The sequence below is a fragment of the Sarcophilus harrisii genome, chromosome 2 (genome assembly GCF_902635505.1).
Source record: "Sarcophilus harrisii chromosome 2, mSarHar1.11, whole genome shotgun sequence".
Classification (NCBI taxonomy): Eukaryota; Metazoa; Chordata; class Mammalia; order Dasyuromorphia; family Dasyuridae; genus Sarcophilus; species Sarcophilus harrisii.
The window spans coordinates 475,990,681-476,017,829 of NC_045427.1; the positions used below are offsets into that span (position 1 = coordinate 475,990,681).

Genomic DNA, 27,149 nt, shown 5'->3' on the forward strand with positions numbered 1-27,149 from the left:
ACAAAGCAAAAGGCAGTGTCTCTTACTCACACCTGGAGGTGGGAGATGAGCTGGCCCACGGTGATCTCCTCAGCTATCTTCTGGTACAGGCTCTGACTGTTCAGGACCATGCTCTCCAGGATAGCTAGCGACCGCTGCAGGATGGACACATCCACCATGGGCTGGCTCACATACCCAGCAATCTAAACCCAGAGAAAAAGAAGCAAACTCATCTACAGGTTCGAAGGCAATGTGCTGGGGCATTCCTGACATGTGATAGATTTGGATTTATGAAGCTAGAATTCCAGAAACTGCTTCTTTCCTCCCACACATCAGGAGTGCAGTCTAGGTATGTTGCTATCTATTTTATGACTATTTGGTTCAAACTGAGAGACTTCCTTTCTCCAGATATGTATTATCCAGTCTTAGGTAAAACACAAGATCTTTCTAAGCACACAAATGCATGTGTTCTCTTCTTAATTAATTTAAGAGCCAAAGCCCAGGATTCATAACAGGAAGTAAAGTATAGATAACTGGGGAAAGGACATTGAAATGTGATATGAAGGTTAAAGGTATCAATAAAAGAATGAAAAGAGAGGTAAAGAAAGGACAGTTTACATTACTAAAGGCTCATTTCACTAATTTAATCAGAATAGCCTTTTTTAAAGATGTATCACTCCAACATCTTCACAAAATCATGGAGTCTTAAGACTGGGAAGGCACCCCAGGGATCACCAGTTAATTACCTCCCGACAGCCAATGCAGATATTTCTACCAAGTGACTTACTGTCCCTAGGTCTCCTTTTCCTCATCTATAAAATAAGGGGATTAGAGCAGACAACTCCATGGTTCCCCTTCTGCTCTGCATCTATAATCTAATGAAGGTCCCAGCTCAGTGGTCACCTAGCCTCTGTATGAAAACTGCTGATGGTGAAAGGCAACCTGTTCCTTTGCTGGACAACTCTAAGTGTTAAACAAGTTCTGAGAATGAGAGAAAATCTGCCTCTCAGCAACTTCATTACACTGGTTTTAATTCAGTCGTCTAGGGCCAATGCCAAGTAGAACAAATCTCATCCCTCTTCCATAGACAGTCATCTTGTTCCTCCTAAAAAACATGATGCCATTGGGGAATAGAGACTACATTTCCCTCCTCTGCTGCCAAAGGCATGTGCATATGCACACAAGCACTGCATTCACTCATTAACCAATATGCTCACAGAAAACAAACACTTTAAATCATAAATCACATTTCAAATTTTTGCTCTTCAATGGAAGTGTTCCAGTGTGTCAACATCTCTTCCAACATGTAGCTACCCAGAACTGAATTCTATTCTTCAGGCATGACTGATCTGAATTTGGTAAAAATGCTTTCTAAAGTTCTAATCAAACAGGTTGATCAGCTCTTGGGCCAACCTGCCTTTATGGACACTTTCCCTAACCAGAAAGAACATCCTCTCAGCATCAGAGCACAATAAGCAGCAGGTGGTAGGGGCTTAGGAGGTAAAGGTATTGAGCAGGAGGGTCCTCACCTGCTTAATGAAGGTGATCGAAACCATGTCCCAGGAGACGATACCATGGTCCATGAGTTCCAGGAAGGCAGTCAGGGTGAATGCCAGCATTTCACTGTAACTGAGTAGTGTGAGAAACACATATAAATATTCAGAATAGGGAGCCAAGGCAGGAGGGCAAATTTTTAAAAGTTTTATTGTTACCTTTTTTTTTTTTAAACAACACAATCATTTCACCTGACATGCCCCCTGCCATTCCCCATCTGTTCCCTCCCCCCCCTTCTTTCTCTACTTTTCCCATTTTACAAATGGGAATATTTTTTCCTAGTAACCCTTTTATGGGTGTATTTTCCCCTACTTTTGGGCACATTTTTGTGTGCTGTCTTCTCGCAGAGAATAAATTTCTTTAGGGCAGGGACTATACTATTTTTTTTTGGGGGGGGGGGGGCAATTGGGGTTAAGTGACTTGCCCAGAGTCACACAGCTAGGAAGAGGCCAAATCAAGTCCTCCTGACTTCAGGGCTGGTGCTCTATCTACTCCACTCCCTAGCTGTTCCAACTATACTTCTTTTTGTTTGCGTTTATATCTCCAGTACTTAGCACAGCGCTTGGCACATAAGTACTTAATGCCTGTTACCTTTATGTTAACATAAATTTGTTACAATTACTTTGTCCAACCACCTTATTTTATAGATGAAGCAACTAAGAGTTAGAGAGAAGTGCAAATTGTAAATTTTAGAATGGAAGGATCTAATCTTTCCAGTGACTAAGTGGTCAAAATAGATAAAAGAATTGCAAACTATAAATTGCTATGTGAAAGGCAGCTCTAAAGAACTAAGAGAAGTGCAAATTAAAGCAACTCTGAGATTTCATTTCACACCTAGAAGATTAGCAAAGGTAACAAAAGATGGGAATAGTCAAAGTTGGAGGGCAGAATTGTGGAAAGATACAACTGTCTTGGTAGATTTGTGAATTGGTCCAACCCTTCTGGAAATTAAGAATTATGCTAAAGAAGGGATGTGGATTCAAATCCTATCTCTTTCAGTCACTACCTGCATGATGTTGAGCACTTTTTTATCCCTCTTTGCCTCAAATCTCTTATCTAAAAAAACGAATAGTTGAACTAGATTGCCTCAAAACTTCATGCTGCCCCCCCAACCCCAGCCCAAGGCTTAAATCCATGAGATTTCACCACTAGGTATTTACCCCAAGGACATCAAAGATAGAAAGGATTCATAAATAACAAAATGTTTAGAGGAACACCTTTTATTGTGAAGACCAGGAAGCAAAATATACCATGGCTAAATAAATTTTGGTACATAGATGTAAAGGAACATTGATAAATTGTTAGAAACAAATATAAATATAGAGCAGGAAATACATATAAACAGATGCAAAATGAAGTCAGAAAAATGAAGAAAATAATATACACAATGACTACAACAATGTTAAAAAAAAAAAAAAAAAAGGGGGGAAAAACAAGGCAGCAATACTAAATAAAAGTGATAAATAACTCTGGCTCTGAAGATAAGAAAACAACTCCCTGTCTGCTCCTTCTCCATAAAGGGTAAGAAATATAAATGTGGGACCCTGAGTAAAATGAAAGATTGGACTGAGGGACTAGCTGGTTTAGCTGAGCTATCTTACTTCCTTCTTTATGATTTTTTGTTTTAATAGATTGTTCTCTGGAAAGAAAATGGAGGAGGGATGTGTTTGGAAATCAGGGTGAAATGTCTAAACTTTTCCTAAAACCCAGAAATCATGAAGTCTAAACTACTCACTTTATAGATAAGAAAATTAAGGCTCAGAGAAAAGATGATAAGAGTGAGTTAGTAGCAAGCTAGGAATAGAACCCAGAGTTCTTAGTATCAAATCTGGTATTTTTTCCACGGCATATCATAAGCCTAGGAAATTCCTGACACATGTGACTCCAAAGCCCAAGGAATACACACACAAAACACGATCTTCTCCTTAACTACCAGAATGCCAGACCTTTGTGGCAACAACTATTAAGGCTTGTTCAAGGCCTCAGGTTAACATGCCCAAGAATTTCCTTTCTGTAATTAAGGCATCAGAAAACTCCTTTAGGCAACAAGATTTAAAATATGCACCCAGGCTAAGTGTTGAGCTTAGCTGTAACTCTCAGTGGGTGAGCCATAAGTAGCATATTGGGGACTGTCAAATAAAACATATTCATATTTCTTAGGGCAGCCAAACCTGAAAGAAGATTTCTGACCTTAACATTTATAAAATAAGGTCCGTACTGCCTCTAAATGAAGAATGGAAGTAACACTGCAGCTGATGACATTCTAGGGTACCATTTCCTAACTTGTTCACATGAGCACTGAGGAATTGTGAAGACACTGTACAATGCTGGAAGAACATATTAGACAGTTTGTGAGTTGAGGGTGCAGGGTAGAGGTGGTGACAACCTTTGTGGAGAGAAGGATGGGATAAATGTGACTGAAGAAATAAGTGGATTAAGGATAATCCAGCAACATGGGTATAGGATGAAAGATTGGCAAGCCCTTGTCCTCCACCTCTACCTCATCTTATTTCTTTGTGTCTCAGCAAATTAACAGGTATGTCAAAGACTGATCTCTAATATCTTTGAATTCCTATAGTTCTTGTCTGTACCGGTTACTTGATTCAATCATATTTTATCTCTTACACTTATGAGTTCTGTGATGACATCAATCACTTAATTCTGAATCTCATTCATAAAATATAGATAATACCTACCTCACAGAGTCTTTGTGAGCAAAGTGCTTTATAAACTATGATGCACTGTATAAATAAGAGCTATTATTATTATTCTTACTTTGGCTTTCCATGTAAGTCTTATCTCCCCAACTAGACTGAAGGTAGAAACTATGAATTTCTCATAGTTCACTGTACATAGCAGATACATCACAAACACTTGTTGGATAAGATAAATTAATGAATAATAACAATAAGTATGATAAATATTACCTCCATTTGAGGAACTTGAAATCCAGATGGATTAAGTGATTTACCCAAGAGCACACTGCTTGCCTCTACCAGAGTAGGGATTTAAACTTAGTTCTATTTAACAGCCCTCATATTGTCACAGTACAAGGCCGCCTCCTCTCTCAGGAAGCCCTGAGGACAGGGCTTGTGACACACTTACTGAGACAAAAGCTTGGTGCCACTCTCTACCAGCCTCGTCAATACCACGATTCCCTCCATGTTGATGAATTCAGTGGCAAAGGTCACATCAGCAGAAAGTTTGGCCAATTCCTTCATAGCATCCAGCCGAGTCTCCATGTTAGATGACTGTGTCCTCTCCATAAGCTGGCGTGCAGCCCGAGACTACAAAATCAGATCACAAGTGCGTTATCAGCCCTGCCCACTTTTCCCTCATCTGTTCCTCATGGCAGATTCCTGAATTGGGGACAAATCTTGGGGTCCTTAAGTGACTGAGGCTAAAGCAGAGTCATTTTTTCCATTAATTGCATTTGAGGCAGGTCAATAAACTATCAGTAGCCTACTCTGTGTAGGGCCTGGGGATGACCAAGTTAAAACACCAGGGTTGTCCTTAAGGACAATCTAGTAAGGGGGATATCACATGCACAAATAAGTATGATAAAAGGCTGAATGAAATAGGAACAAAGGAGAGGCCTAGGGAAAATACTATAAGAAATCTGGAGAGAAAACAAAATAATCATTTCCAGCTAGGAAAGCAGACAGAGCTATGTGGAAGAGATGGCATTTCAACTAGCCCTTAAAAAAAGTTAATTTCTACAGGAAGTACACTTCAGGTATCAGTGACACTGAGCAACACCAACTATGGAGGAAAGAGAATATAGGATAAAGCTGGAAGAGAACTATGGGACAAAGTAATCCAATAGGACTGGAATGGAAAATTTGTGAGGGAGAGTGGAACGAGAGAAGATTAAAAAGGTAAGCTGAAATCTGAATGTGAAAAGTCTTAAATGCCAAGCGAAGGAAGAGGTAATCTATCCTATTGATAATAAGAAGCCACTCAATTTTTGAACAGGATAATGGCTTGATCAGATTTTCCCTCTAGCATGGTTATTTTGGCAGCTAAATGAGGTTAATTTAGAGAGGGGAGAGACTGGAGGCAGAAAGAACAGGTGGAATACTATTACAATAGTCCAGAGGAGAAGTAATTAGGGACTTAAGGACTGTGGGAGTGAAAAGAAGGGGGTTGGATGAAAAACAGAATGTGCCAAGACCAACATGGTTATTCAAGTTTTTTTCATATTTTGCCCAAAGGAAAAAGCATAACACTAGAAAAGAGTTCTTAATAAAATCTTTATAAAAATAAGCACTCCTCTACCTTGAATAAACTATTCCTACATGCAGCAGTGTCACTGATTATTCTGAAGGCAGACTGGTATAATGAAAGGGACAACCTAGGGGTCAGGAGACCGGGGCTTCTAAACCTTTCAAAGCCACTTCATAGCTGAGCAATTCACTTATCCTCCCTGGACCTCAATTTCCTCTTTTGTAAAACAGGGATACTACTTACACTTATCTGCCAATCAACAACTAGTTTCTAAAACCTACTGCATGCCAGGGAATTATGCAGGCCCTGAGGATACAAAGACAAAAAAAGAAACAGTTTTTGTTCTCAAGGAACTTACATTCTGTAAGATGTAAAAGGATCAAATGAGATCATGTATGTAGTGTGCTATACAAATAGGAGTGATTTTCTCTTTCTTTGCTACTATTCATCCAAGTAGAGGTCTAGAGGATTTTTCAAGAATGTTATGGAAGCCATGTATGCTAGTTCTCTGGCAGATTTCTTTCTTTTTTTGTTGTTGTTAGGGCAACTGGGGTTAAGTGACTTGTCCAGGGTCACAAAGCTAGGGAGTATTAAGTATCTGAGGTAAGAGTTGAACTCAGGTCTTCCTGACTTCAGAGCTAGTGCTCTATCCCCTGTACCACCTAGCTGCCCCTCTGGCAGATTTCTCATAGTGATGCAAAGTGAAGCACAGCTTTCCTCTATAACATAGTACATTCCCTTAGCCGAATTACCCGTTCTACCACCCATGTTTCAAAGTCCAGCTGCCTCTTTCAGGAAGCCTTTGCCTCCTCTCATCCACAAAGAAGTCTCCCAGTATCTTTACCAAGAAAACCCCTAACAGGATTATAAAGAACTGGACACAACTATACAATAATAATGTATATATTTACATGTGTTCATGTCATTCTCCCATTAAAATATAAGCTAACTGAAGAGAGAGACTGTTTGACTTTTTTCATTGTATTCCTTTTTCTTAATATGGTTCTGGCACATAATAAGTGCTTAATACATGCCTGTTGATTGACTGAAAGGATCAAAAAGTCAACAACAAAATATATGTTATGTCCTGTGCTTAATACCAGTGAAATAGAAGATAAGATAGTCCCTGTCTTCAAGGAATTAACTGTCAAGGGTATATGACATGTTATACATATAGCAAACAAAGAAATAATTCAAAGTGCTCTAGGAAACTATTTCCTATTATGCCAGAACACATAACAGATCCTTTGCTATTTGGTGAATCTAGGATCCATTGTGTGCTCATCACCGCTACTTCTTTAACCTCTCTCTCCTCCCATAAATAAGGGTCTTCCTAACTCTTTTCCTCTTTCAATATGGAGACCCCCTAATCCTTTCTGTAATTCTGTGAAATACTGGTCCTTAAGATAAGGATGATGGGAAAAATTGTTGCAGAATGAAACAATTCATTTGTTTTTTGAGAACCATCCAACTACAAATGCAGAAGCTATCTCAATGCCTCTCAAGCAGTACTACTATATTTTCTATTTCAGAAAACTGACTTCAAAAAGAATCCAGAGGGGCAGCTAGGTGGTACAATGGATAGAGCACCAGCCTTGAAGTCAGGAGTATCTGAATTCAAATCTGGCCTCAGACAATTAACACTTCCTAGCTGTATGACCCTGGGCAAGTCACTTAACCCCAATTGCCTCAGCCAAAAAAAAAAAAAAAAAGAATATAGAAAAATGCTCCATTTGTTCTAGAAAAGTATCTGACACTCAGTTTACATTCAAAGTCAGGTTATTTCAAAAGACTACTGGCTTGATCTAAGAACTTATGGTCACAAATAGGGAGATTACTTACTGGTGAGATGGCCAGCTGCAAGATCGTCCCATTTTTAATGTCACTGCGGGTCTGAGCACAAAGAAATAACAAATAAGAATGTAATATGGCAAGCTTTCAAGCAAACGGGGGCAACAAAGGCTTGCTTTATTAAAGAATGATGTAATAGAGTCTGGCAAATCCTTCACAGAGACAATGGGCTGCTACTGTCCCTGCTTATGCCAATTGAACTGGGAAGAAAAGATTTCCAATCAAAAAGGACAGACAGAGCTAGTATGGTGTAACAGTGCCAACAATGGACTGGGAGTTAGAAGGTCTAGATTCTACTTCCAACTCTGTCCCTGACTTGCCTTGTGACCTTAGACAAATCACTGACCCTTTCTCTCTAGGCTTCAGTTTCCTTAATGGTAAAATGAGAGAAAATGAACCAAATGATCTTCAGATAGGGTAGGTGCTAAAGTTGCTCCTGGCACTGATGCTCCAAGTTCATAAAATCTATCTATGGTCTAAGGGTGCCTCCATCTCTTTGGCCTGTGATTCAAGGTATAGTGTCACCCAATCAGAAAAGAATTCTATACCCTGCATGTGGGAAGCTCCACCCAGCAAACCCACAGATGTGGCAACCTCTGGAACAGCTCTCTTCAGAACTGGCCCAAATTCACTGCCTACCCTTTCTCCAGTACTAACCTGCTCAGTGATGTATAGCTGAGGGCCATCTGCATAACGGAGAGTGTAGTACTCAGGATTTGGTAGTGACCACCTGGTTAAGAGGACAAAAACACATAACAAAACAAAACCACATGCATACATACAGATCCAGTATCTGCCCACATTACTCCTACTCATCCCACCAGCTGCAGTTCTAAAAAATAATTCGTGTCCAAAGCAAAATCCCATGTACAGTAAGTATTAATCAATGTCTCTTAAATCAAATCAAATCATACTGTAAAAGGACAGTCTAACTTCTGTAAAGCATTTTTTAGATGCTTAGTTATAGGCTGTGACCAGTTGTGCCCACGAACCAGAGGGGAAAAATATAAAGAGTATCTAAGTGAAGTGGAGGGAGAAACAGAAAGAATTTTACTATATTACAGACTACCTGGATAGAAGAGATCAGGAAGCACTTCAAGAACTTGCATAACAGATGAACCAAATCAGATCCATTAGAGCAGTAATGAACTGAACCAGCTACACCCAGCGAAAGAACTCTGGGAGATGACTATGAACCACTACATAGAATTCCTAATCCCTCTATTTCTTGTCCGCCTGCATTTTTGATTTTCTTCACAGGTTAATTGTACACTATTTCGAAGTCCGATTTTCTTTGTACAGCAAAATAACTGTTTGGACATGTATACATATATTGTATTTAACTTATACTTCAACATATGTATTGGTCAACCTGCCATCTGGGGAAAGGGGTGGGGGGAAGGAAGGAAAAAGTTGGAACAAAAGGATTTGCAACTGTAAATGATGAAAAATTACCTATGCACATATATTTTGTAAATAAAAAGCTATAATAAAAAAATAAATAAAAAGAACTTGCATAACATGGTACGGATGGAAAATTTCAATTATCCAGAAATCTTCTGGAACCCACCCTTTAACAAAAACAGAGTAGCTAATGATGTGTTGATTTATTTCAATAATGATTCATTCTAGAATATTCTCCTATTCCAGAACACATCCCCCCTTTTGAAGAATGATATTTTACTAGCAGGCAGAAACTGAGTGCTGGAATAGAAATGATATAAACCTTGAACGACTCTTCCTCCCTAATGTTTATAAGAGAGAAACAGTAGATAGTCAATTTTAAGTCTAAAATAATTATTAAATATGGGAAGAGAATATTTTAAAGAGAGTGGGAAAAGGCTACATAAAATCTCGTGGATCAAAATTCCATTGGCCAAGTCAGTCCAGAAGAGGTAAAAAAAACTTGCAAGAATGATACTTTGAAGTCACAAAAAGGGAAACAATTTTAATGAGGAAGAAAAACCTGAAGAGTTATGTGAATAGGGAGCTCAATCAACCTAAATTTTTTAAAAATAAATTAATAGAAAATGCATGCATAGGCAGGTAAAAGAGAATGAATAAAGAACCTAGCTCAATCCTGTAAGGATGTTAGGAGTGCTACAGCTCAGAAATAGCTCAGGTTGAAAAAATAAAAATAAAAAACTAAGGAAAACAAAAGGATTTTTTTTTTTAAATCAATATTAGGGAGGTAGCTAGGTGGTGCAGTGTATAGAGCACCAGCCCTGAAGTCAGGAGGACCTGAGTTTAAAATATGGCCTCAGACACTTAACACTTCCTAGCTAAGTGACCCTGGGCAAGTCACTTAACCCCAATTGCCTCAGCAGAAAAAAAAAATCAATATTAGGGATTAGGAAGACCAAAGGTAGCATAAGACCACTGCCTACAGAGGAGAGGACAACAATAACTGTCAAAGAAAAGGTACAATTGGCTAATTGTCATTTTGCTTAGTTTTTCTAAGGATGATCTTTCTACTGATTGAAAATGACAAAACAGAATTGGCAAACTGGAACTGATTCCTAAGTCACAAAAAGAGATAGTAAAAAATACCCAGTGCCCTTGAAAAAAATCAAGTGTCCTAGCCCAGAGGAACGATATGCTCTGTACTAAAAAAGCTAATAGATACAAATACATGACTGGGGTTAGGTCAGGGTCATGAGCAATGAAGAAGAGAGATGATGCCCAACTAGTCAAGAGCAAACATCACAATCTTCAAAGAGATGAGAGGGTAAAAATTACAGACCAGTAACTTTGACTCTGATTCCTAAGAAAATGCTACAGCAGAACATTGAAGAAAGGGTTAGTGAATATCTAGGAAAGGAAACAGTGATTTCAGAGACCCACCATGGCTTCACTAAAAACAAGTCAAGTTGCCAGGCAAACCTTAATTTCATTTCCAGCTGGGTCACTAACTGGTAGATAGGGAAATTGTGTGTATTTGTATTTGTATTTTTTTTTTTAATTTAATAGCCTTTTATTTACAGGTTATATGCATGGGTAACTTTACAGCATTAACAATTGCCAAACCTCTTGTTCCAATTTTTCACCTCTTACCCCCCACCCTCTCCCCTAGATGGCAGGATGACCAGTAGATGTTAAATACATTAAAATATAAATTAGTGTGTATTTGTATTCTACCTAAGCATCTGAATTCAATCTTCCTGACTCCAAAGTCAGTCCTCTATTTGTTACGCTATCCTGCCAAAAAGTTGAAATTTTTAAAAATTTTATTTTAATAGTATATTATTTTTCCAACTATATGTAAAGATGATTTTTGGCATTTATTTTTGTAAGATTTTGAGTTCAAAAAAATAAAAAGATTTTGAGTTCCAATTTTTTTTCTCCCTCCTTCCCTTAACTCCATCCTCCTCAACAGCAAGCAATATGATATAGGTTATACATATACATTCATTTTAACATATTTCCATATGAGTTATGCTAGGAAAGAAAAATTAGAAAAGGGAAAAACTACAAAACAAAACAAAACAAAACAAAAAAACCAACAAAAAAAGTGATGATTTCATCTATATTCAATCTCCAGGATTCTTTCTTTGGATGCAGATGGCATTTTCCATCCAAAGTCTTTTGGAATTGTTTTGGAAGAATTATATCTGTCCTAGTTGATCATCACACAATCTTGCTGTTACTATGTATAATATATTCCTGGTTCTGCTTAAGAAGTTGAAATTTAATGGACATAAGTGTAAACATATATACCAGTTAAAAACAATCAACTTCACAAGTATAAGATGGGAAAAGCACTAGCCACAGTAGTAGCTTGTATGAAAAAGTTCTAGGAGCTTAAGTAGAGTTCAAGCTCAGTATGAGCTGGTGATATAGTTTGCCAAAGCTAACAGGATTTCAGGATGTATTAGGAGCACAGCTTTCCTGAGCGGTATTAGGCTCTGAAGTTTAGGAAGGATACTGATAAACTCAAGAGTTTCCAAAAATATCCAGCAAAGATGGTTAAGATTTTGAATCTATATCACATGATGACAGATCAAAAGAACTAGCTGGGGAAGAGCAGACTTGGGGAATTCTCATAACTGTATTCAAATATCTGAAAAGCATTTATGTGAAAGAGGAATTAAGACTGATTCTGTTTAGCCACAGAGGACAGAAAGAGGACTAATGTATGGAAGCTGCAATAAGATAAATGTATGCCTGATGTTAATAATAATACATAATAAGCTAGCATTTAGTATTTACATAGCACCTACTATTTGTCAGGCACTGTGCTAAGCACTTCACAAACATTATTCCGTCTGATTCTAACAACCCTGGGAATTGAATGCTATTATTACTCTCATTTTATAATTGAGCAAACTGAGGCAAACAAATGTGAAGTGACTTGCACAGGGTTACACAGCTAGTAAATGTCTGAGTTGGATTTGAACTCGGGTCTTCCTGACTCCAGGCCCAGCACTGCACCACCAAACTACACTCAGGAAGTTTCCTAATTATTAAGGCTACACAAAGTGAAACAGGCTGCCTAGACAGACAGTGGGGTCCTCCTCACTGGTGATCTTCAAATACAGACTGACTTTTTGTAGGACATGGTATAGCAGAACTTCTTTTCAAACCCAAGCTAAACCAGAAGACTAATGAAATTATTTTCCAATTTGAAAATTCTGAGATTTTTTTGATTTTAGGGAAATCACTTCAATTCTCTGGCTGCTATAAAACAAGAGGATTAGACTAAATGATATTTAAGTTCTAACCACATTTCTCTCATAATAATTTGGTAAAAACCAGGGATCTAGATTATAGTGTGAACCATCACTAACTTGTGTGAGTTTGGGTAAGTCATCTCTCTGCTGAGCCTTAGCTTCCTCCTCTGTACCATAAGGAAACTGAATTCAACCTCTAAACTTTACAGCTTGGCATTCCCCAGTGAATAAATGGTCAAAGGACATGAACAGACCATTTTCAGATGAAGAAATTACAGCTATTTCTATTTGGACAGCGAATCCATAACGTCTCCTTCAGGGGATGGGTAGAATGTTTCAACATTCTTGTGTCACAGTTTCACAACTTCTTTCATTGAAGCACAAACTTGTCACCAGTTCTATTATCTGGTGATATGAAAAATGCTCTAAATCACTATTGATTAAAGAAATGCAAATTAAAACAATCTCAGATACCACTTCACATCTCTCAGGTTGGCTAAAATGACAGGAAAAGATAATGATAAATGTCAAAGAGAAGGTAGGAAAATTAGTACACTATTGCATTGTTGGTGGAGTTGTGAAATGATCTAACCATTCTGGAAAGCAATTTGGAATTATGCCCAAAGGGCTATCAAACTGTGCATATCTTTTGAATTCAGCACTGTCTAGTAGAGACAGTCTATAGCCCAAAAAGATCATTAAAGAGGGAAAAGGACCCACATGTGCAAAAATGTTTGTAGCAATCCTTTTGTAAACTGCAAGGAACTGGAAACTGACTGGATGCCCATCAGCTAGGGAATGGCTGACTAAGTTAAGGTATATGAAGGTAATATAATATTATTGTTGTATCAGAAATAATGAGCAGACTGATTTCAGAAAAGCCTGGATCACTTACATGAGTAAGTGATGCTAAGTAAAGTGAGTAGAACCAAGAGAACATTGTACATAGTAATAAGAAGATAATAAGATGATCAATTCTGATGGACGTGGCTCTTTTCAACAATGAGGTGATTCAAGGCAATTTCAATAGACTTCTATGGAAAGTGCCGTCTGAATCCAGAAAGACTACTATGGAGACCGAATGTGGATCAAAGCATAGCATTTTCACCTTTTGTTGTTTTTGTTTGATTTTTTTTTCTTTCTTGTGTTTTTTTTCCCTTCTAATCAGATTTTTCTTGTGCAACATGACAAATATGTAAATTATATTTAGAAAAACTGCACATGTTTAACCTATATCAGATTGCTTGCTGTCCTGGGGAGAGGAGAGGTAAAGGAGGGAACGAAAAAAATCTGGAATATAAAATTTTACAAAAATAAATGTTGAAAACTCTTTACATGTATTTGGAACAATAAAATACTATTTGAAAAAATCTCCATAAAACATAAGAAAAACTATACTTTTTGGCTTGGGCACTTTATAAATTTATTATAATTCTAAATAATCCATTTTGCAATCTTAGGTTTTAGATCAGCTTTTTTAAAGTGGAGAGCTAAAATCAAAGAGCCCCATTCTTATGTCAATAATATATACATGGGGAAAAAAGGGTTCTCCTGTGTGACTACATCATGTTCACATGAAAATATGCATCAATTTTCATGGCAGGGAGTAGAAACAGTAAAAAAAATTGAAAGAATATGGTGATTAAAAGATTTCCTTGGTGATGGCAACTATATCCTTAGACAGGGATAATAGAACTGGTGACAAGTTTGTGCTTCAATGAAAGAAGCTGTGAAACTGTGACACAAGAATGTTGAAACATTCTACCCATCCCCTGAAAGAGATGTTATGGATTCACTGTCCAAAATGACACATATGTATTTTTTTAACTTGCCCAAAGCAAGAATTTTTTTTCTTGAATATGCCCATGTTACAAGGGTTCTTTTTCTTTCTTTATAAATTAGGGGTGGGAAACAGTGAAAGAAGGTAGAGTTTTCATTTTAAAAAATGAAATTAAAAATTTTTTAAAGTGGGGATAGTAAGCAGTCTTGGGCAGTGAAGTATATGAATTGTTAATCCCTCATTTGTTATGCAAACCTTTATAAAAACAGAGCAAGCTACTGCAATTGGCAGAAAACTGTTACCAGAGGTCTTGAGAGCCTGCCTAATCTGCCGTACCTCCTTAAGGGCTAGAAAGATTGTTATATCTGGTCTGCTGCCAATCCCTTAGTAGGACCCTAGCGCAAAGACCTCTGCCAAATGAATGCTTATCAAGATCCATTAGTGTTGCTTTAGTCTTTGGAGACCAGCAATTGGGGCTGTGGAATTTATTAGTGGACCAAACTTACCCATCACAAACCTCTTTGATAATGGATGCCAGGGGCCGTTTCTGTAAAGAAAAAGATATAATTTCTTACTAGTGATCACCTTCTAGTCATACCAAGGCTATTAATGGAGTAGATGTTAAGTAGGACTATCTCAAGAGAGAGGAGTAGAATAATTGCCTTTATTAAAGAATAAGCAATTTTAGTACAAGCTAACCTGATCTACTTCTAGCACAGAATTACCAGACAAAATCTTCAGAGCTGAGGCTTATTCCTGACTTCAGTGCTCCCCCTTGCTTCCTTTCTTCCTTTTCCCACACAAACATATACATACACTCTCTTCTCTTATCACATCTGAAACTCTCACCTGATCAATTTCCAGCAGCTGGGCATTAGCACCTGGCCATTCAATTGCCACTTTGACAATATCAGATGGGGGTGGCATTTTCATAAATGGACCCAACTTCCTCTGATGCAAGAAGAAAATGGGGGTCCCTGGTTATATACACACATATAAAACCCAATTCAGCTACCTGTAGAGAGAAGATCAGACAGAAAGGAAAAGTCACAGGACATAATAATCTTACTTTTAATTCTTTTGTTACACACAGTTCAAAGATGAAGAATATTCAATGTGATTGTTGATACATTTGTAAGAGACTATCTAGGTTGAATGATCTTAATCCCAACTGCTGCCAGCCGAGATTTAAGGTTATTGGAAGGTTATTATTTTCTTTGTATTAGGGACAAGAGGTCATAAACATCGGAGACAGGTAGCTCTCACAAGAATATATCCATTTTTAGCAGCACCTTTAAAACATAGAAGGCAGGCTTATAAAATTAGGTCAGGTCAAATCTGAAATATGCTCAGTTCTCAGTTCATATTTTAAGAATGTTGACATCTAGGATCATGCTCAAAGAAGGAATCAGGAATGTTTGTTCTGGAGAAGAGAAACCTTTAAGCAGAGAGCAAGACAAGATAGACAGGATGAACTGATAATTAATTTATAAAACTGTGAAATAGTCAGGGAAGCCTAGTTCTTTGGGTACTCACCAGGAAAGACCATGACTGGCAGCAGGGAAATAGCAGCAATCACATTTAAATAACCTCAAAGAGTTTGAGAGCAGAACACAGAAAATACTGAGACAAACAGCCAAGAAGTGGAGACAGATACAGACGTAGATGGCTTAGGAACAAGGAATAGAGTGGTAAAAGGAGTTAGATAGTTTGAAGAGAATGGGGAGAATGAGAGGCAGAGAATATCACTCACACAACCATTATTAGGTTAGATAAAATTAGAGTTGGGAGCACTCAGTAGCAAGAACCTTTTAAGACATAGAAGAGTATCAGGGTGTCGGGAAGTGAAGAGTTTGTTATGTAATTTTATAGAATTTTGGGGGGAAACAGATCAACTTATATCAGTGCCACCTTGTGGTTAATTTATTTACAAACAAATTATCTCAAAGGGAAAACTTCAAAGTTGCAATGGCAAAGCTTTCAGCACCTTTTAAATATTCTGCTAGTCTGAAGCAGTGAAGATCTGGAATTTACATATCATAGGACCAGAACCAGACAGCAGCACCTAGATGGCTTCTGCTGATTAATCATGGATTTCCGGGATGTGAACTTTGGTTAATATACTTTGTAAATTACATTCCTTTGATTTAGGAGACAGTTTCTAAGTGACTTTGCAATCTTTCTTCCTGCTATTGTCCTTTTATACTGGCTACTTACTTAATAACTTCCTTACTAAAGGTGGTCAGGAGACGAAAACAAGCTACATGCATGTGAAGTGAACTCATGTAGAAAAAGGAGCTAACTTGTTATATACTGACAACCCCAAAAGGTAGAACCAGAACCACTGAAAATAATCAGAAAGACAGATTTCACAGGACATTCAAAGTCAAGTCAAACCTAGTCAACAAATACTTAACTATTTAATTCTCAGCAAAGACCCTTACTTGGAGGCAAACCTAAGCTGAGTCTTGAGAGGAGTGAATTTTCAAGAAGCTAAGCATTCCAACAGTTGAAGGTGAAAAGAAAGAGCTTTCCAGGCACCTGGGACAACCTATACGAAAGCATGGAAATGGAAGATGAAATATCACATATGGAGAAAATATGTGAAGTTTACATTTTATTTACTGGAAGCAACAGAAAGCCACTGAAAATTTTTGAGCAAGGAAGTGATACGGTTAGACCTGTGATTTAGGGCAATCAATTTGGTAGCTATAAAGACAGATTAGAAAGTGGAGAGAAAAGGAAAATTACTTAGGAAGCTAGTGTAATAACCCAGGGGAAAAGTAATAAGGCCCTGTGCTGAACTGTGGTAGTAGCTGTGTAAGTGGAGGTAAATGATTACAAGAGACAGGGTAAAGAAAAAAATTGCTAGGAATGAGAGAAAGTAAAGAGACTCAGTAAGTAAATAAGTAAGAAAGAAAGAAAGTAAAGAGAAAGTAAAAGACTCAGATAGAGTCAAAAACTAAGATTTGGGACAGCTGGATGGCATTAGAGTACCAATCCTAGAATCATGACTACGTGAATTCAAATATGGCCTCAGACACACTTAATGTTTGCTAGCTGTGTGACCGTGGGAAAGTCACTTAACACCACAATAAAAAAAGACTTTAAGATTGTCATCCTGAGTCACTAAAAAGATAGCAGCTCCTGCCACAGAAACTAGGGAGTCAAGAAGAGAGATAAGTTTTGGGGAAAGATAATGAGCTTTATTTTAGACATGCTAAATGTGAAATGTCTATAAGAAATTGAAGTAGAGCTCTCCAGCAAGTAGTTCATAATAGAAGACTGGGAATCTAGAGAGAATAGGACTGAACATGGGAGCTAATGAAATCAACAAAAAATGACTGTAGAAAAAAAAAGAGTCAAAGAGATATCACTGAGGTACATCCATACATAGTGGGTGAACATGGATAATGATCCAGTTAAGGAGACGGAGAAGTTCAAAAATGGAAGGGTTCAAATCTGGCCTCAGACACTTAATATTTCCTAGCTATGTGATCCTGGACAGGTCACTTGACCCCAATTGCCTCTCAAAACAAAAAAAAAGGGAAAAAAATACAATAAAAGAAAAAATAAAAGGGGGGAAGAAGGTACTAAATATAGTAAACAACAAAAATGTCACACAAAAATGGAAGGGAATAGAATCCTTTTAAGGTAATAAGGTCCCACAACATAGCATTCTCACTCTGTTGTTGTTTGCTTGCATTTTGTTTTCTTTCCCAGTTTTTTTTTTCTTTTTGTTCTGATTTTTCTTGTGCAACAAGATAAGTGTATAAATATGTATACATAGATTAGATTTAACATATATTTTAAGTATTTAACATGCATTGGACTACCTGCCATCTAGGGGAGAGGGTGGAGGGAAAAGGGAAACAGAAGGCTTTGCAAGAGTTAATGTTGAAAAATTACCCATGTATGTTTTGTAAATAAAAAGCTTTAATAATAACAATAATAATAATAAAAAGTTAGTAAGGTCCCTGTCTTCCACAGCACACAAGCAGAGGCTAAATGTTCATTTATCAGGGATGCTGTATCAGTTAACAATAGGAAAAGATAATGATAAATATTGGAGGGGATGTGGGAAAACTGGGACACTAATACATTATTGGTGGAGTTGTGAACTGATCCAACCAGTCTGGAGAGTAATGTGAAGCTACACCCAAAGGGTTATCAAACTATGCAAACCCTTTGACCTAGCAGCGTCTCTACTGAGTGTGTATCCTGAAGAAATCATAAAAAGGAAAAAAGGACCCACATATCCAAAAACTGTTTGTAGCAGCCCTTTTTGTAGTGGTGAGGAACTAGAAATTGAATAGATGCCCATCAATTGGGGAATGGCTAAATAAGTTAAGGTATATGAAGGTAATGGAATATTATAGTTTTATTAGAAACAATGAGCAGACTGATATCAGAAAATCCTAGAAAGACTTATATGAATTGATGCTGAGTGAAGTGAGCAGAACCAAGAGAACACTGCACCCAGCCACAAGATTATCTGATGATCAACTGTAACAGACTTAGTTCTTCTCAGCGATGCAAGGATCCAAGGCAATTCCAATAGACTTGGGATGAAAATGCTATCTGCATCCAGAGAAAGAACTATGGAAACTCAATGTGGGTCAAAGCATACTATTTTAACCATTTTGTTGTTTGCTTTTTCTTCCTCATAGTTTTTTTTCCCTTTTGGTCTGAGTTTTTTTTTGGCACAGCATTACAAATTTGAAAATATGTTTAGAAGGATTGTATATGTTTAACTTATATCATATTGCTTGCTTTCTTAGAAAGAAGGAAGGTATGGAAGGGAGAAAAAAATTTGAAACACAGAATCTTATAAAAATGAATGCTGAAAACTATCTTTACATGTATTTGGAAAAATAAAATAATATTGGGAAAAATACTTTTTTTTTTTTAAAAAGAGGCACTGTGCTACTTGAATTCTGCAGTCTTAGAAAGAGCTCTAGATAGAAAAACAGGCCTATTTTCAAATCCCAGTTCTGCCACTTATTCCCTAGCAACCCTAGGTAAGTCATTTCACTTTTCTGGGATCCAGTAGTTCCTCTGTAAAAAGGAGTGGGACTAAGATCCCTTCCAACTCTAAAATCTTATGACCTTATTCTTAAGTCAGATTTTTCAGATCACAATTCAATCTCCTTTTAGACTTTCATTGCTTTAGATCTAAGCAACAAAAACAGGATCAGATTAGGAGCAGCACATAGTTGTACATGGCACTACTTGGAAATCTATGACAAAGCTTTCAAAAGGAAAAATTCTCTCTTAAAAGAAGGGGAAAAAATGAATCCCAGTTTAAGCAAGGCTGGAGGATGGGCCATGTGACTAGTATCCTAGGCAACTAGTTCTGGCTCAGTGGTACTCTAAGTGATAGCTATAGCATCCTTTCCCTCCAAGGTCAGATTAAGGTTAGTCACCAAACTGATGGATGATTTCAAAGGACATTTGCACAAAGTATTCTCCCAGTCTACAGATCTGCAAAAAGCCCAGTTACTTAAAAGAAAAACTTTTGGTTAATTTTCCACACTTATCCAGCCAGTCAGCAACCAAGAGTTCCACAGTAATTGCCAAGTCTTCCTGGAATAAGAAGAGGCAAGCTAGTGTTAGGGACTCATCTTTGCCACCGATAAGCAGATTAAGTTACCTCCCCCTTTTGGGGTCTCAACTTCTTCAACTTGAACCAGTTGGTCTTTATAACAATTCTTCTAACTCTTAAATTCTATCATGCTGCCCTGAGAACTGTTAAGATGTAATGGCAAGAGTGTTCAGAAATCACAAAACTTCTCAATACCCTCAGAAATTTTCTGGGTCTGTAAGTCACAAAACAGCTGCCAAACTGCATCAGTGCACACGAGTTCCATACATGAAGTTCTCTACACTGATGAAATTACAGATTCAGATCCAATCAAGACTATCTCCCAGATTGAATATTTCATGGTCTAACCATCTTTTTCTTTTGTTCTGTATCTCTTCCTTCTAACATGATTCCAAATTGCCAAGTTGTAATTCAGAGCTATATTGGTCTGAGAAGTACAGACTAACACTCAAGAGTTCAGCAAGAGGGAATTCTAAGAATGACCTATGAGTGGCTGAAAAACAGATAAGCTTCAGAAAGAGAGAAATCATAAATACCACCTGCTACCACATGGGCTACCATATTCTGAGTGGGATAAGACCACATTGCTGAGACACCAACATTCTCTGAACCAATTCAATGAATGGGAGATAGAAACTGCCAACTCTTACCTCTAAGACATCTCATGGGGAAGGAGAACAGTTTCAGTCTGACCTGAGGGCCCCAGAGATCTGATTTGCTATTTATGGCTTTTGTATGCACATATTCACAAGAGGCACACAAAACAGAACTGGCCATCATTACACACCTGCAACTCTTTTAATTGTAAATCCTCTGTCTCAAAGGTATAACTGGAAACAAGAGGTTGGGGACACAACAGAGAGATTGAATTCCAAATTGACCCTGAATTTACAATTTAACTGATTCGGGCATCCTTACCCATTAAAAAATTGGTCTACAGGCAGCTAGGTGGCGCAGTGGAAGGAGCACCAGCCCTAAAGTCAGGAGGACCTGAGTCTCAGAAACTTAACACTTTCTAGCTGTGTGATCCTGGGCAAGTCACTTAACCCCAAGAGTCTGGGGAGAGGGGAGGGAGGTCCACTTAGAAGATATAATTCTATTGCAACAAGATTGACTTCTAAATACAAGTAAGCAGCACAGTGTAGTGGAAAGAAGATCGAACAGAGTTAAGAAACTTGGGCTCTCAGCCTGGCTCTGCCACTATTGGGTCATATAAATATGGACATAGAATTAGAACATTACTGATAGAAGGGTCCCTGGAGATCATTTAGTTCACCCCTCTTATTTTAAAGAGAGAAAATAAGAGGCAGAGAGGAAGTTAGATCACTGGATTCACAAAAATAACTGGCAGAGATAAGGCTAGAACTCAAGTTTTTTCCTCAATCCAGAGCTTCTTGCATTCCATATCCTAATTTATAAAATGAGCCTGATGAAATGCTATCTATCATTCTTTCTGGTTCTAAAAGTCTATAAATCTTATGACTCTATGTAAGAAGTTACATACTAAAAAGAGCACTGTCTTCTTCAAAAGACCCTTTGGGAAGCTACATATTTATTCCAACAATGCTTTCATTGTGCAACATTTGGAACTCCTCTTTGGGAACGGCTTTCTGAGCTTTTCCACAAGTAGGACAAGAAACTAGCTTCATTACTTTCCAGAGTCATTTTTGACCCCAAACAGCACCAACCAGCTTGAGCAAACACCTTATTCTTCCAACAGCAGTATTGTGGGATAAGTATATGATTTCTCAAGGGAATTGTTTTGAAGAGAACAGCATCTGTTTGAAGGTAGAAATTCAGTTTGTTAAAAACCAGTGACTTGACATCTATCTAAGTGGGATAAGATGAAATTGAAAATTTAAATCATATAATAGACAGGACTGCTGTACCAAATCACTACTACTATACCTATGTCTGCTTATGACTTCTAAGGTAAAAGAAACTGACTAATAATTTTCAGTTACCTGGTAAATGTTTTCTCTCAAAGGATCCAACAGGAATCATTCCACATTAAACTATTTCTCTAAATCTAATTCAGTATCAAAGAACATCAGAGCCACAAGGGACCTGACAGTGGTCTTATCCAAAACACCTGAAATACAAATCCTTCTCTAAGTGGTCATGCAGATTCAGCCTCTAAGCCATCTAGCTACAGGATCAGGGAACTGATCTTTCACTCCTTTGTTGGATAATTCAGATTGCAATGAAAGTCTTTTATATATTAAGCTAAAACATGATTCACTATAACTACTACCTATTGATTTAGACTTTTCTTGAAAAGGGCAAGAGATTGGGTCTTCTGACCCAGATAAGCAAATGCTGGCACCTAAGCAGGGAGAAAAAGAAACCCATCTACAGAAACCCATCTGCTAGAGTTTACAATTCAACAGGGCACATATTAGGATGTTCCTTCACGTGAATTTTGCACTGTGTGTGTGTGTGTGTGTGTGTTTAGGATGCTGACACTGAAGATTATTCTCCCTCCAGATAAGCCCTCTCAACAGAGAACCCATGCTTGCTCATTTTCTTCATTTTCATTTTTGAAAGGAAGTGGAAATCAGGATGAAGCAATTCAACTACCACTGCAAAATTCACAAGGTTATAAATAGCCTCTCTCACTCTTCTACTCAGCAGTAGTGCAGAGTTCAGGAGAAATTGGCCAGGGATAGCTGAGCTGTGTCTCTCAGTCCAGCCCCAGGGGGACAATGAAGTAATTTGCCCATTCTCAATAAAATGACTCTTTTCCCACCCTTTCTGCATTGGATATAAAAGAAAACCTTTGAAAACTCAAATCACAAGCAAATTGGAAAAGAAGTCCTTTGGCATGCACTGATCTAAGGAAGATAATTTAGCTACATATTAGGAAGAACTAAAACCCAAGTTTCATACACAAAGTCATAGTGAGAAGAATGGGCATCACAGAGTGATGGAACACTCTTTTAAAGGGAATTTGAAAGATGTGCTTATAGACTTGTCATTGTTACAAAAACTCCTTGACTTTATAGTTATAAAAACTCCTTGACTTTTTTATAAATCACATAAATGTGATATGATTACTTCACAGGGCTGGATTATGATGGTGCACATCTTAAAAAAGGAAGTGAAAAATGACTGTCCCATTACCAAGAAATTAGGGGACAAGAGGAAGGCACAATAAGGGTAAAACCCTCTAATCCTTTAATGAAAAGGTTCTAAGATTCTTTACTGACATTTTTGAAGGAAATTTGGTTCTATAAAATCTCCCCATTATAGTGGAAAGCACTTGAAATCCTAAGATTTGAGATCAAATCTTTTTTTTCCACACTTGCTCTGTGACCTTAAATTATGTTACTTCACTTTTTTGGGTACTCAATTTCCCATCTGTGAAATGAGGGGTTAGACAGAATAAGGGACTTAAAGTTCCTTTTGAATTCTGCCATTCTGTGTTCTAATAATGTTCTTCCTTTCATTCTAATCTGTATACTAAGTTCCCTTCCATCTCTGACATTACATGATTCTAGGAAAGATCATCAAGAGAGAAACTTGAGAGCACACCCATTATTTAATCACCAATACCACCTTTAGTATCTCTGGTTTTCCCCAGAACTCTCTCCATCTGAGCACTGACTCAGCTTCCAACACGCAGACCACAATGCGTCTAGAGTAGGATCTGACTAACCAACAGATTCAGGTTCTGACATTTATTGCTAGAAGTATCAGCAGATCACCACCACACAAACAAACCGACTCATGTGTCTTGTCAGTATTTAGTCAAAATTTGTAGTAAGTAGAAATTCACCCCAGAAGTGGACTTGCAAACCACAACCAACAACAAAGTAGAAAAAGGATAGAAGGGAGGAGTTCATAACAAAGTGGGGAGTTTTCTTAGCCAACCCTGGCTTTTGAGATCACTTCTCTCCTTCTATCCCACTATATTACACCACTCAGGAGGGCAAGAGAAAATTAGAATCCGTCTTAAGCAGAAAAAAAAAATAGCTGGCTTAGTCAGCTGTATATAGATAATACTGTATATAGATAAAGCAAGAACACAGGAAAATTGGTTCCTTTATTGACAGTAGAGTTAGCAAAGGTCTGCCCACAGAACCACTTCCTTCAGTACTTGGGGCTTCCAAAAAGGAAAAGAAAAAAAGAACATAGGGTGAAGAGTATAGCTGGGGCTTTAGAACAACAGTCCCCCTTTAACAGGCTAATAAGACTTAGCAAGAAGTCCAAGAAGTTCAGGCAGGACTATGTGAGGCAGGCAGTGTTATGTAGGGAAAACAATCCTAAGTGAATCAAAGAGACTGCCATTACTACTAGTATAATATGATGATATAATATTAGGTTTCATGAGACTCCTAGGCTATCATCCCTAAGCGATATGTCGCCAATCAGCAATATGTCCTTGGATAAGTCACTTATCTCTAAGTCTCTACTTTTCCATCTCTTAAAATCAGGGAACTAATACAAGGCAAATAAATCTCAGTTCCCTCAGCTATAAAGTACCCTACATTTCAAGAATGCTTTAAAGTTTATTTGGCAATTTCCTCATAGGTGTGTGATTATGTTTCCCCATTTTACAGATGATTAATGTTAAGAGGTTTAACTGTTTTGCCCAGAGTCATACAGCTACTAAGTGTCAGTCAGGATTTGAACACAGATCTCCTGACTCTAAGTTCATTGCTCTTTTTACTACACTGCTGCCTGCCAGGAATGTGGTAAAAACAGAAAACTACAGACATACATTTGGAAATTAAAACAAGAAACAAAACCAAAAACACCACTATAAGAATGTAAGGTGGTGGTATCATTGTTCGTTTTCTGAAGCACTATTATGTATCTGAGTAAGGTCCTCAGCTGCTTTAGGAGTCTGCATCTGCTCTTCTACATTTGCTGCTCTAAAACCAAACTGGCACTTACTGTCTGCACCACCCACTATTCACTTAATCATACTGAATACTGCTTTATAATGTCATCTGCTTTGAATGTGTACTGAATTCCAACAAAACTGAGTTCCCTGAGGATAAGCAGTGTCCCGTAGGTCTGTATTTCCATTCTTCTCTATATTCTAACACCACTTCCAGGTCAATGTCCACACACATAGTAAATGTTCTATAAATTCTTGTTCACTGAAGCAAACCCATGAACAGAACCTGGGTGTAACTAGACACCAATTTAGAGAGTGACAATGGATATTATGCTAAGTTTAGAATTAGATGTCTTGGGCTCAAATCCTGGTTCTGAATTGGGGAAGTTGTTTCTTTTCTCTGGGCCTCGATTTCCTCATCTACAAAATGAAGAGTGTGGTTCAAAAGATTATAGATTTAAGAATTGACAAGAATCACAAAGTTCATCTAATCCAATCCTCTTATTTTGGATATGAGGAAACAGACCTTGAGAGGATAAATAACTCATCCAAAAACACAGTAATAAGTAGTGAGGCTGCATAAACCCAAGTCTTCTGACTTTACTACACAATTTCCTAGAGGAACTATGATCTTCAAATTTCCCTCCAGCTCAAAATCCTAGGCTTGATTTTGATAGAGTGCACTCTCAGATCATTGCTTTGGTTTGCCTGAGCTAAATAGCTTACAAAGCATCTTGTATAATGGTCATCATCCCTGGGGGTCCTTGTCCTGGGTATATCTCCAACATTCAGGTTAGTCGGAGGGTGATTGAGAGATCGTACCAATTCCTAGTGAACTAAGTCACGTGTCTCAATCACATGACGCCGTCTTCAAGAAGTTCTGATTGATCACAATCACCTACAGAGCGCTGGGACACCTCATTGGGAACGATACATAGGCATGGATTCGAATCCCAAGATACTTTTGTGACTTGGCCCTCTGTGGAGATTAGTGAGCACTACTCGGTCATTTATGAGCTATATGATCTTGGGCAAATCATTCCTGGAATTCATCACCCAATCAACAAGCACCAGTTAGGCGCTTGCCTGCCAGACCCTGCACTAAATGCTAGGGGCTGGAATACAGAAAAGTAAAGACAGTCCCAGCCCTTGCAGACTTTTTAAAAACCTCATCTGAAAATGGCAGGTCCATATGGACTGGAAGATGATCCTAGGAACCTTAGAGTCTGAAAGCCTGCATATGCGTTCGAGACCACTCAGGGCTCTCTGCTCTTCCAAATCTGCCCCCTACTCAGCCAGCCTTTCCCCCCCATTCTCAGTCACCTATTTCCACCACCTCCCCTTTCCTGACCTTTCCCCATGATGATCCCCCTTCCCCAAATATTTTTTCCTCCATCTCCCCCTTTCCAGATAGCCTTTCTTCCCCATTCCCCCAGGATCTCCCCCTCCTCTCCCCTCCCCAGGCATTTCTTCCGCCAGGCTCCCCCCTCCCCGGATCACCTCTTCCCCCGTTCTCCCCTCCCCCAGGCACCCTTTCTCCGCCATTCTCCCCCCTCCCCATTTGTCCCCCAATAACTTGACAATTATTTCCCCAATCTCCCCGAGACATCCTTGCCCCCTCCCCAGACATCCTTCCCCCCATCCTCCCCCCTCCCTTCCTCCATTCCCCTTCCCAGACATCCCTTACCCCCGTTGCACCTCTTCCCCCCCTCCCGCCCCGCGCTCCATTCCTCCAATCCCCTCCCCCAGCTGCTCGGGACCCCTCCCCTCCCCCGCCCCGCTTCCACAGCCCCTCCAGCCCAGGTCCCCAGGGCCCTCTCGCCCCTCAGACCTCACCCTCCGCGCCCCGCGCCCCCAGGGAGACTCGGCCGAGGTTTTCATCCTCCCGCCCCCAGAGCGGGCTGCAGCCCCAGCCTAGGCGACCGTTACTCACCGGGGCCCACAGTCTGGGCCCTGCCGTCGCGCCCAGGGCTCCGCGGCTGCCGCTTAGCCAGGCGGACCCCTCGGCCCAGCCTTGTAAGGTCCCGCCTCCGCGAAGGCTGTCCCGCGCTCCTATTGCTCGGTGACCGACACCTTCTGTTTCTATTGGGCCATTTCTTGTCGATCAGGAGGAGGGTGGAGCTGTTACCCGGCCGGCGGGGAAGCCTGGGACTCTGCTGGAGGACCCCGCCCACTAGGGCTGGAATTTAAAGGGACCGGAGTCTTTTTCTTTTTTTTTTTTTTTTGTCTTGGGCCTGGAAGCTAGGACCTCTTTTTTTTTTTTTTTTTTTTTTTAAACTTGCTGGGACTAGCGCTGGAATTGTCACGAAAACCTCCAGCCCAGGTCTTCGAGCTGTGTCGAGGAGCCCCTTTCTCCCTAAACGATCGCACAGTGGGGCAGGGCCGCGTAGCACGGAATAGCCAACAAGCACCATGGCGCTGAGGGGCCCCGTGGGAGGTGACAGCCTGTGCCAGAGGCGCTGCTCCCCGCCATCGTGGCCCCGATAACACCGTAGCCCAGGGCTGGCCGTGGGCGCCGAGCGGCCCCTGCCTGAGGGATGCAGCCGGGCCGGGGATGCTAGAGGCGCCGCGGGAGGCGGCTATTGTCGCCGGCACTTCGGAGGAGTGAGCCGAGAGCAGGCTCTGCCATTGGCCCGG

General features: G+C 39.2%; 1 protein-coding gene across 2 annotated transcripts in view; it reads right to left on the bottom strand.

Annotated features, from left to right (window-relative positions):
* Positions 1 to 26,770, bottom strand: part of ELMO2 (engulfment and cell motility 2) — a 53,155-nt gene extending 26,385 nt beyond the window's left edge. For both annotated transcript variants that reach the window (XM_031954599.1, XM_031954598.1), the window contains exons 1-8: positions 26,446 to 26,770; positions 14,911 to 15,076; positions 14,568 to 14,608; positions 8,269 to 8,341; positions 7,603 to 7,653; positions 4,639 to 4,820; positions 1,509 to 1,608; positions 31 to 182 (exon numbers count right to left, since the gene is read on the bottom strand). In XM_031954599.1, coding sequence (XP_031810459.1) covers positions 31 to 182; positions 1,509 to 1,608; positions 4,639 to 4,820; positions 7,603 to 7,653; positions 8,269 to 8,341; positions 14,568 to 14,608; positions 14,911 to 14,994 — 683 coding nt within the window. In that variant the 5' untranslated portion in view covers positions 14,995 to 15,076; positions 26,446 to 26,770. The remainder of the gene's footprint in view (positions 1 to 30; positions 183 to 1,508; positions 1,609 to 4,638; positions 4,821 to 7,602; positions 7,654 to 8,268; positions 8,342 to 14,567; positions 14,609 to 14,910; positions 15,077 to 26,445) is intronic.
* Between the last annotated feature and the right edge of the window lie 379 nt (positions 26,771 to 27,149).